The sequence below is a fragment of the Leptopilina heterotoma genome, unplaced genomic scaffold, assembly GCF_015476425.1.
Source record: "Leptopilina heterotoma isolate Lh14 unplaced genomic scaffold, ASM1547642v1 Lhet_142, whole genome shotgun sequence".
NCBI lineage: Eukaryota > Metazoa > Arthropoda > Insecta > Hymenoptera > Figitidae > Leptopilina > Leptopilina heterotoma.
This window is the reverse complement of record NW_025110861.1, coordinates 226,392-237,350: the sequence shown is the minus strand read 5'-3', so window position 1 is coordinate 237,350 and position 10,959 is coordinate 226,392. Positions and strand designations below refer to the sequence as shown.

At 24.4% G+C, this 10,959-nt stretch overlaps 2 protein-coding genes across 3 annotated transcripts; one reads left to right on the top strand and one right to left on the bottom strand.

Moving 5' to 3' along the window:
• Positions 1-3,521: 3,521 nt before the first annotated feature.
• LOC122498107 (major royal jelly protein 3-like) lies at positions 3,522-7,650 on the top strand. Its single transcript, XM_043605690.1, has 5 exons — positions 3,522-3,741; positions 5,847-6,013; positions 6,073-6,294; positions 6,574-7,074; positions 7,205-7,650. Exons 1-4 carry the CDS (start codon positions 3,522-3,524, stop codon positions 6,850-6,852), a joined length of 888 nt encoding a protein of 295 aa, XP_043461625.1. The 3' UTR covers positions 6,853-7,074; positions 7,205-7,650.
• A 1,771-nt stretch (positions 7,651-9,421) lies between these two features.
• LOC122498188 lies at positions 9,422-10,915 on the bottom strand. Of its 2 annotated transcripts, none has more exons than XM_043605823.1 (3): positions 10,644-10,915; positions 10,418-10,553; positions 9,422-9,677 (listed from the first exon to the last, which is right to left on the bottom strand). In XM_043605823.1, exons 1-3 carry the CDS (start codon positions 10,770-10,772, stop codon positions 9,439-9,441), a joined length of 504 nt encoding a protein of 167 aa, XP_043461758.1. In that variant the 5' UTR covers positions 10,773-10,915; the 3' UTR covers positions 9,422-9,438. The 2 variants fall into 2 exon arrangements, with proteins under 2 accessions (XP_043461758.1, XP_043461759.1); XM_043605824.1 differs by having other exon boundaries at positions 10,665-10,915.
• Positions 10,916-10,959: the final 44 nt, after the last annotated feature.

Below are 10,959 nucleotides of genomic sequence, written 5' to 3'. Positions count from 1 at the left end.
ATTCAATGATTTTTAATATCTACTATTTTAATAAAATTTTCCAAAAGAATTCAATTATTTTAAAAACAAATTAATAAAATTCTACGCAAAACCTTTAATTATTTTCATAAAATAATAAAAATTTCACAGGAATTTAATTATTTACAAATTTTTTCGCAATCATTCAATTAATTTCATAAATAATAAAATTTTTACGGGGATTCAATTATTTTCGCGAATAATAAAATTCTTTTTAGGAATTCAATTATTTTCATAAATAATAAAACTCATAGCAGAATTTCAATTATTTTTAATACAATTTTAATTGAATTTCTCAATAATGTAATTTTTCTTAAATTTTATTAAAATTCGTCAAAAGAATTCAATTATTTAAGAATTTATTGATAAAATTCTTTATTAGATTTCAATTTTAAGAAATATGCAATTCTTCAATAAATTATTTTTTTTTGTATTGAAATAATTGAATTCTTGTTGAATTTTCTAATAGAAATTTATTTAAAAATTAATTTCAGTTTAGATTTTATAGAATAATTGAATATTAAAAGTATTTTAGCGTGAATTTTTAGAAATAATGGAGTATTTAAAAAGGCTTCATATTAAAATCTGTGAAAGTTTGAATTTTTCATACTTTTAACTAACAATTCTGCAGAAGAATAAATTTTTTTGAAAAAGTTTATTTGAATTTTACTTCAAATTATTTTTTTTTTTTAAGTTTGTCCGAATAATAATAATACGAATAATAAATTGAAATTTTGTAAAATTGAATTGCAAACAAATGAATTTGAAAATTCTAAAAGAACTTTTTCAAAAATTATTAACAATAATGGATTTATAGAGAAATGTTAGTTAAAAACACTAAAAAATAATTGAATTTTTCAGATTTTTCAAATTATTGGATTAATTCAATTGTTTTAATAAATAATAAAATTATTTTTAGGAATTCAATTATGTTCATAAATAATAAAATTCTTCAGAGGATTTCAATTATTTTTAATACAATTTTATTGAATTCCTCGAGAAATGTAATTATTCTTAAAAATTTTATTAAAATTCGTGAAAAGAATTCAATTATTTAAGAATTTGTTGATGAAATTCTTTATGAGATTTCAATTTTAAGAAATACCTATGCAATTCTTCAATAAATTATTTATTTGCATTTTATTTGTATTTAAATAATTGAATTCTAGTAGAATTTTCTAATAAAAATTTATTTTCATTTCATAAAAATGAATTTCCATTGAATATTGTTACATAATAATTGAATATTTAAAGCAAAATAGTAGCGTAAATTTTAAGAAATAATTGAATTTTGAAATTAATTTTTTTGAAAAAGTTTAATATTGCAGATTTTTTTTCTTGAAATTATTTCAAGTTTTTATTGAAGAATTTTTATTTTAATTGAAGAATTTACGAATAATCGAAATTTCACGTAAAATTGTATTGTAAAGCAATGGATTTGAAAGTTGTCAAAGAACTTTTGTGAAAATTATTAAAAATAATTGATTGAAAGAAGAATTTTAGTTAAAATTCCTGAAAATAATAATTTAATTGATTACAAGTATATTTTAGGACTTAAAAAAATTTTCTCATGGCTAAAATTAAGTCAAAAGTGGTTCTATAATGTAAACGGTTATATTACATTTATTTTATCATAATTATTATTTTTTTCATTTTATTAATTTTATTTCAATTATTAACCATTCTTTTCAACCTTTACCAATCATGAATCAATTTTTTGTCCTAAAACTAATGACTGGATGTTATTATTTAACCAAAGAAGATGATAATAAGAAATTCTCTTGATGGGTTCTTCGCATAATTATTTGCATTTTTTTTTCTCTTTTACTTAATTATTTCTTCATGCAAATGATTTTAAGAAAATTATGAAATGTGAGAATTATAATTAGTTTAATTCCAGTTATATATAATTAGTTAAGGAAAAATAAAATATGGAGAATTTACGATCCTGAAAATTGAGTTTAGAAATGATTTATTATAATGAAGGTCGATTTTATTTGACTGATATTACTCATCCCTGTTATGATGATATTAAGCTGAAGCTTAATATTGTAGCTTTATATGTATCGACAAGCATTAGAAGTAATTTCTAAATAGTATGTAAATTATTTTCATTAGTATATAAATCATGAGAAACGTGAAATCTTCATTTACGTCTATTAGAATCATTTATAGAAGATTAAAGTTAGAACTTATAATAATAAAAATAATTGTCTCGAAATGAACGTTTGAGTTTTAGAAATTAAGTCTTACAAGCAGAACGACTGTTGTTTATTTCTTATATATAATTATAATGATATTGTAATAAATAAAACTGGAGTATTCGACATTTTTTTTATAAAGCAGGTGAAGTTTAAATCCTTTATGTAATACTATCCATAAAACAATTATATATGTTAATAAACTAAGGTAGAGGTACAAATGTGTTGTATTTATTTCGATTATCACCTTTTTTATATTCTCAAATTGTTTCTTTAGATTCAAAGTTTTTTAAGTAAAATCAAAGAATCTTTTTTTATTGATAAACGTAATCAGGGTTGCTACAAAAATTTAACTTTATTTTCCCCTGACTTTTCCCTGACTTCCCTGACCAATTCTACTTTCCCTGAAAGTTTTTTTTCGATTTCTTTTGCTCAAAAAAATCCTTGCATACTTAATATTGTATAAATGTATAATGTCTGGGGGTGTGTAAGTAGTAAAAAAAAAGTTTTTGTCTTTAACATCTTAAAAATTGTTATAAACAATTTTTATAAACAATTGTACTGTAAGGACATTTTTACAGTGACATAATATCTTTTTAAAGTTATAATTTTGAATTGAATTTAAGTCCAATTCAATTTATTCTTTTATATTTTATCTTAATATGTAAAATATTATAAATATATTAATAAACAGGTTTTATTTATCTGTTACTAGTAAATTTATAATATGCGTCAGCAATATTGAAAGCATTGTCTATTATTTCAAAATTTGTCTAATCATTACCCCACTGTTCGTGGCATAAGTTTTTTTTACAAAAGTAAAACAATCGACTTTTATTCTGTATTATCAGGTAGGAATGCTTGTTATTTCTTATTAAAAACTGATTAATTAGTGTGGAAATTAATATGATAACCAAAAAAACAGAAAATTTTTAAAAAAACTGAAAATCGATAATGAAAACCCTCTTATAAAAATTTAAAACCCTTTATTTCAAAACCTAAATGTCGTTTTTTCGGTTTTCAATATAAAAGTAGGAAATAAAAATGTCATATATTCCCAGTAAACGAAAACTAATTGAAATGAATTAAAAAGAATTCACAAAGAGCTTTCGTGAATCCCGCTTTGTGACAAATACGAATTGGAGCCTACCAAAAATGTTAATTCGTTTCAATTCATTTGAATTAGTTTTTTTTACTGGGTTGTTAAAGTGTATTATAGTATTTTCAAATTACGTACATTTAAAATTATTGTTTATGAATAATTATTAATTATTTTCTATAAAATATTAGAACGTCGTCAAAATGAATGCTAGATTTCATATTTTGGCACTTCTGATATTATTCTTATCAAGATTAAGTAATCAACAGAAGCAACTTAAGGGAAAAACAAAGCTGCAAGATGTTTATAATTGGCAATATGTTGATTTTGAATACGACAGTCAAGAAAGAAAAGACCAAATTCTTAAAAATGGAAATTACAGTAAAACTAGTATTCTTATAAAAGAGTTTTATTTAGTTGAAGGTAAAGTAATGTTACAATAATGCAGTAAAAGAAAAGTCTTAATTTATAATTATTCTTAACTTCTTCAAATAACTTAATTTAAAACTTTTTTTCTATTTTAAAATAAGACTTTTCTTTTACTGTGACTTTTAATATTTTTACGCACTGAGAAAATATTATACTTAATTCAAATGCAAAAATAATTTTAAGTGATTTTGTTCAGTTAAAATTAGTTTGTAAGCTTAATTCCAATATAGAAAATATATTTACTACCTACTTTGATTTAAAAGCATTATTTGTTTGAATAATTATTATATGTTTAATTCAAACATATTCTGGCATTAAAAATTTATTTCTTCTAATTTTTAATATTTCTTCACCGGCAAATCAACTGAATTGTAGTAGAGACAGAGCCTTACGCAATCCTGAAGGATAGAATATTTTTTTTCGACGTTTAACCCTCGTATAACACATGGGGTTATCCGAGGTTATACAAGCTTATCCATAGTCTTTAAGAAGGATGGTGACACCATACATAACCTCAAAATTAAAATATTCTCGAAATTGTTTTTACAACAAATAAAAATATAATTAAAATTAATTTCATCACACTTTGAATGATTTAGTTATAAAATGTTAAGGAAACATTTATATTATAAAATATTTTTACAAAAATAATGTCATTTTTAACATTTTATATTTTTTTCAGCTTCAAAGAAAAATTATACAATTTTTATCCAAATTTAACTAACAATATAGGTAGCTCATTTCACTTGATGAAACATTATCTGTAATCGTAATCTTTTTAATGTTGTTGAAAATATTGTATTTAAAAAATAATTATAAACAATTCAAATTTTATTTTTTAAACAATTTTTTAACAATGTTATTTTCAACAACATTAAAAAGATTACGATTGCAGATAATATTTCAACGAGTAAAATGAGCTACCTATATTGTTAGTTAAATTTGAATAAAAATTGTAATTTTTCTCCGAAGCTGAAAGAAAAAATATAAAATGTTTAAAAATTGTTATTGGTCAAAATATTTTAACTCAAAATACCTAAATGTTTTTTAAAAATATTTTGTAACTAAATCTTTCAAAATGTGATAAAATTAATTTTTCTTATATATTTTTTTGTTGTTATAATTTTAAGAAGTTATTGTTAGTTTTGAGGTTATGTATGGTATCACCATCCTCTTTAAAAATTTATTTCTTCCAATTTTGAATATTTCTTCATCGGCCAATCACTTGATTTCTTATAGGGACTGAGCCTTACTAAATCCTGAATGATGGAATATTTCATTTTAACTTTTAAGAAACAGCAGCAACCATCCGTTTTTTTTGCAGACAATCGAAATTTATTGAAAACAGTCATTAAAAATGTATTTCTTCCAATTTTTAATATTTCTTCATCGGTAAATTACTTGACTTGTAGCAGGGACTAAACCTTACTCAGACAATCAAAAATTATTAAAAACTGTCATTAAAAATTTATTTCTTCTAATTTTTAATATTTCTTCACCGGTAAATCACCTGATTTGTTGTAGGGACTGAACCTTACGCAATCCTGAAGGGTAGAATATTTTATTTCAACTTTTAAGAAGTGGGAGGTCCATCCAATTTCTAGCAAACAATCAAAATTTATTGAAAAAAGTAATTATAAACATTTATTTCTTCTAATTTTCAATATTTCTTCATCGGCAAATCATTCGATTTGTATCGGGTAATGAGTCTTACGCAATCTTGAAGGATAGAAAACTTCATTTCAAATTTTAAGTAGTAGCAGGTTCATCCGTTTTCTGGCAGACATTCGAAATTTATTGAAAAAAGTTATTAAACATTTATTTCTTTTAATTTTTAAAATTTCTTCATCGGCAAATTACTTGATTTACAGTAGGGACTGAGCCTTACTAAATCCTGAATGATGGAATATTTTATTTCGACTTTTAAGAAGTAGCAGTTAGATTGTATAAAAAGTTACTTAAAAATTAAATATACATATCGTTAGTGCTTTCTTCACGAGGAAGTAAATTTTTTTGCTGATTGTAGATAGGAAGTAGTTCGAACATCTGGATTTACAACTTATTTTCTTATTCTGGAAATTATTCAATTTAAATTGCAGATGGACGAACATTCGTTGTTCTCAATAAAAACGACAAATCTCCTGTTACCTTAGCAACGATATCTAATAAAACAGCACCAAATGGACCTTTACTGAAACCCTACCCAAATTGGCAGTGGCACTTGAAACATGATTGTATCGGAATCTACCGAGCACGTACAATTCAAGTATGTAATAATTTATAGAATCTATTTCAATTTCACAATTTACTATTTTGTTTTTACAGACAGATCCATGCAATAAAAATTGGCTATGGGTTCTAGACAACGGTCAAAATGATGAGGGAATCCATATGTGTCAACCTCAATTATTAATTTTTGATCTATCCGCAAATCGACTAATTAGCAGATATTCCATTCCAAAGAAATTTGCAACGGGAAGCGACGGCAAGGGAGAATTACTTGGATTTATAGTGCAAACAAGTGGACGCAGTTGTAGAACAACAACAGTAAACGAACATTGCTTATTAAATTAGGTCGAATCAAATAAGGTCATTATACTTGCCACAAAAGTTTAAAATTATGTTTACTTATATTTTTATTAATTGATGTCTATTTTGCTAACAGTCAATGTTAAATATCTAAATAAGTTGAATTTAATTAAAATGGCCAGAAGTTACCGTTTTTATCAAAAAAATTGAAAAGTAGGCCTTCTTTGATATGACAGTTCAATTTTTACAAATAAAGTAGTAGGAAACCGAGTAATAATTTATATAATTAAATCGCAGATTTACATGAGTTATTTAAAATCGAGTGCATTGCTTGTTTGGAATGGTCGCAAGTTCTGGCGTATAAAGGGTCCAGATCCAAAATTCATGGTTGGACCTCTAGCAGTAGGTAAAAGATACATGGACGCACCGATTGGTATTTACGGTTTCACTCTGTCTCCAAAAACCGACAAAACTCCCCAATTCCTGGCAATGTCATCTTTAGGAAGTTTTCACGTTTTTACTGCAACAATCGATGACATTATTGCTTCGGAACCAAAAGTCGGATTTTTCAAATAGTTGTTCAGTCCAATTGTTAATTTCTTCAGAAGATCAAAACATCAGGAAAATGATACATCTATCGATTTTATACGGCACGAATACAGACTACCAAATCCATCGGCTGCTTTTGCTTTTGACTCTAGAGGAATTCTATTTGTTGGTATTAATTCTTTGACGAGTTTGGGTTGTAGCAACTCAACAGCAAAGAGTACAGCGAACAGTACAAATATTCCATTCTTTGTAAGACAATTTTTTCTTTTTCTTCTCTTGTATAATAAAAAGCAAATATGTATACAAATATTTATTAAGAGTAGGTAATATATTTCTAACATATAAATTGTCATTCAACTTTATTGTGATTTTGTTTCAGAAAATAATTGATAAGGATCCTGAAAAGTTGCAATTTATATCTGCAGCACACACATTCAATTCATCAACTACAAAAGGTAAAGAAGAAGAATTATGGGTTCTTTCAAATCGATACCAGGAATGTGTATTCAATGGTTTGAATTTAACAGACATCAATTATAGAATCATGAAACTAAGTGTAAAAGATCTTACGAAGGGAACTAAATGTTTTTAAAACAATTCAAAAACTACTTCGTAATTAATGAAACAGAAGTAAATGTAAATTTTATGATTAACAAATCGTTCTTGAATAAAGTTTACCAAAATCATGTAGGCGAATATTTAAAACTATTTTTCCTCTTGGTTTTTTTCTCGCTTTTCTTCAGTTTGATTTCATTCCCAAGGCTCATGATTATTCTCCAAATGTCATTTGACCGAACTGTCATTTTACCGAATTATTGCTTTTATTCGAACTGTTATTTTAACAAATTGTCACTTTTGCTAATCGACATTTTTACGAATTGTCACTTTTGCGAAAGATCATTTTTACGAATTGTCATTTTTACGAAATGTCACTTTTGTGAATCGCTATTTTTACGAATTGTCATTTTTACGAATTGTCATTTTTACGAATCGTTATTGTTACGAAATGTCATTTTTTCGAATTGTCTTTTATGAAATGTCACTTTTGTGAATCGACATTTTTACGAATTGTCACTTTTGCGGATAGTCATTTTTGCGAATTGTCATCTTTACGAATTGTCATTTATGCGAACTGACATTTTTTCGAATTGGCATTTTTACGAAATGTCATTTTTTGGAATAGCCATTTTTACGAATTGTCACTTTTGTGAAACGCTATTTTTACGAATCGTTATTGTTACGAAATGTCATTTTTTCGAATTGTCTTTTATGAAATGTCACTTTTGTGAATCGACATTTTTACGAATTGTCACTTTTGCGGATAGTCATTTTTGCGAATTGTCATTTTTACGAATTGTCATTTATGCGAACTGACATTTTTTCGAATTGGCATTTTTACGAAATGTCATTTTTTGGAATAGCCATTTTTACGAATTGTCACTTTTGTGAATCGCTATTTTTACGAATTGTCATTTTTACGAATCGTTATTGTTACGAAATGTCATTTTTTCGAATTGTCTTTTATGAAATGTCACTTTTGTGAATCGACATTTTTACGAATTGTCACTTTTGCGGATAGTCATTTTTGCGAATTGTCATTTTTACGAATTGTCATTTATGCGAACTGACATTTTTTCGAATTGGCATTTTTACGAAATGTCATTTTTTGGAATAGCCATTTTTACGAATTGTCACTTTTGTGAATCGCTATTTTTACGAATTGTCATTTTTACGAATCGTTATTGTTACGAAATGTCATTTTTTCGAATTGTCTTTTATGAAATGTCACTTTTGTGAATCGACATTTTTACGAATTGTCACTTTTGCGGATAGTCATTTTTGCGAATTGTCATTTTTACGAATTGTCATTTATGCGAACTGACATTTTTTCGAATTGGCATTTTTACGAAATGTCATTTTTTGGAATAGCCATTTTTACGAATTGTTACTTTTGCGAACTGACATTTTTTCGAATTGTCATTTTTACGAAATGTCACTGTTGCGAATTGTCATTTTTGCGAAAATTGCTATAGTAAACTTGTATGCATATATATATATAGATTTACTATAGCAATTTTCGCAAAAATGACAATTCGCAACAGTGACATTTCGTAAAAATATCAATTTGAAAAAATGGCAGTTCGCAAAAATGACAATTCAAAAAAATAACTTTTCGCAAAAGTGACAATTCGTAAAAATGGCAATTCGCAAAAATAACAATTCGAAAAAATAACTTTTTGCAAAAGTGATTAATTTCTTTCTTTTCAATTTTCTTAAAATTCAGATTCTTTTATTTTAAAAATTTATTTTTTTAATTTTATTTAATTTTATTTGCGTAATTTCATTCTAATTTAATTGATTTTAATTTCTTTCTTCTCAATTTTGAAAACTTCTTTCTTCTTACAGGGTAAAAAAAAATAAAAAAAATGTCCATACTTAATTATAAAGTTGTAAATATATTAAATGAAGAAAAAGATAATTAAAATTGAAACAATAAAACAATTTAATTAATAATAATATTTTTAATAATTTTGAAACATAATTTTACATTCTATTAACTGAAGTAACTATATTGCTATGTAAATGAATAATTATTTTGTGTAATGTTAATTTTTATAATTTTTTTCTTCCTGGAAAATTCTTTAGCAACTGAGAAAAATTATTTTCAGAATTAAAACTTCCAAATCCTGGTTCTTGTGGTTTTTTCATTGGTTTTGAAAAATGATGCAATCGTTTAAGATAAACACTCTTACGTCTTGCTGTAATTTTTGCATAAGTTTCGATATTTTGTTTCTGACTTGTACTTTCCTCGTTGGCCGAATTCATTATTGGCGATTCTTTTACTAAATTTTCTGTAAAAAATTCTTAATTTGTTTTATTTTTGTAAATTGTTTTACATAAATTTTCTTTAACAGAAAATATTAAAGAAAAAATAAATTTTTCTTTAAAAAAAATTAAACTTCATTGTGGTTCTTTGAAACTTGGTGCAAAAGATTTTTAAATGTTTTCAATGATGAAAAAAAATTTTTAAATTAAGTTTTCAAAATTTTTTAAGTTTGTCTAATAGAAAGCAGACCTTTAGAAAAATAAAACATTTAAATAATTATTATAATGTTATTTAATAGTATTTTGTTGAAAAAGAAAAATATAAATTTTCAAGAAAAAAAAATTTTGACCGTATGTAAATTGTATAAACAAATAAATTTCGTAGGTTTGGAATTTCTTTTCTTAAAAATTCCTTTAGAAAATTCGATTAATAATAAAATTTTAATTTTTTAAATGTTAATTAATATTTTTTTTAGGCCGCATTTCTTTGCATGAATCATTGTCATTTTTTTAAAATTGAAAATGGCGGATCCAACATGGCGTTCGAGTTCATAAAAATTTTTATTACTTGGAAAAATTTCATTCTTTAAATAGTAAAATTTAATATTAAAAATTGTTATTTCCAGAATAACTTTCACTAATATTTTTAAAGACATTTTTTTTAATAATTAGAAAAATTTATTTCAAAAATAGTGAAATTAATTAATTCTTAATTAATTATAAATTTACTAATTTAAAAGCGTAGTAGAAAAAATGTATTTATTACCAGGTTTCAAAAAAGGTGTCATTGAGAAAAAGGATGAGCTGGAATATTGAAACTTATCGGATAAATTTCTCAATTTTGGTTGAGCCAATTTATTTACATTTTCAGAAATTTCGTAAGTTAATGCTCCTGGTTTCACCTTAAAAATAAAAAAAATCATTTCTTAATTTACATATAAAACTTATATTTTGTAAATTTTCGTTTATTAAATACACTTTTTTGTTTTTACCTGAAAAGCATTTAACCTTACACTATTGTCAATCCGTTTTCTTGGCACCGCCAATTTTTCCAATCTCGGTTTCTTTCTATTATTCACATTTGTGTCTAAATTGGTTTTTGAATTTATGCTTTCAGACATTTTATGAGACTTGTAATTTTATATTATTATTAAAAAGAGAATTTTGAATCTTCCAAATTAATTTTTGTTTAAATTTTGGACCAAATGAGAATTTATCAAAACAATTTTCCGAAATGAACTGAAGTCAACGTTGATTCATTATTTTGGTCAAAATTTTTTATTTGTTTTTTATTCTTATTCAAAAGTA

What these genes read in the sequence shown, in the direction of transcription:
- LOC122498107 (XM_043605690.1), top strand. Translation starts at nt 3,522, where the DNA reads ATGAATGCTAGATTTCATATTTTGGCACTTCTGATATTATTCTTATCA. An exon ending in AGAGTTTTATTTAGTTGAAG is followed by an intron (nt 3,742 to 5,846) that starts GTAAAGTAATGT and finishes TTTAAATTGCAG; the next exon opens with ATGGACGAACATTCGTTGTT. An exon ending in GCAGTTGTAGAACAACAACA is followed by an intron (nt 6,295 to 6,573) that starts GTAAACGAACAT and finishes ATTAAATCGCAG; the next exon opens with ATTTACATGAGTTATTTAAA.
- LOC122498188 (XM_043605823.1), bottom strand. Translation starts at nt 10,772, where the DNA reads ATGTCTGAAAGCATAAATTCAAAAACCAATTTAGACACAAATGTGAAT. An exon ending in TAAGGTTAAATGCTTTTCAG is followed by an intron (nt 10,554 to 10,643) that starts GTAAAAACAAAA and finishes TTTATTTTTAAG; the next exon opens with GTGAAACCAGGAGCATTAAC. An exon ending in GACACCTTTTTTGAAACCTG is followed by an intron (nt 9,678 to 10,417) that starts GTAATAAATACA and finishes AATTTTTTACAG; the next exon opens with AAAATTTAGTAAAAGAATCG.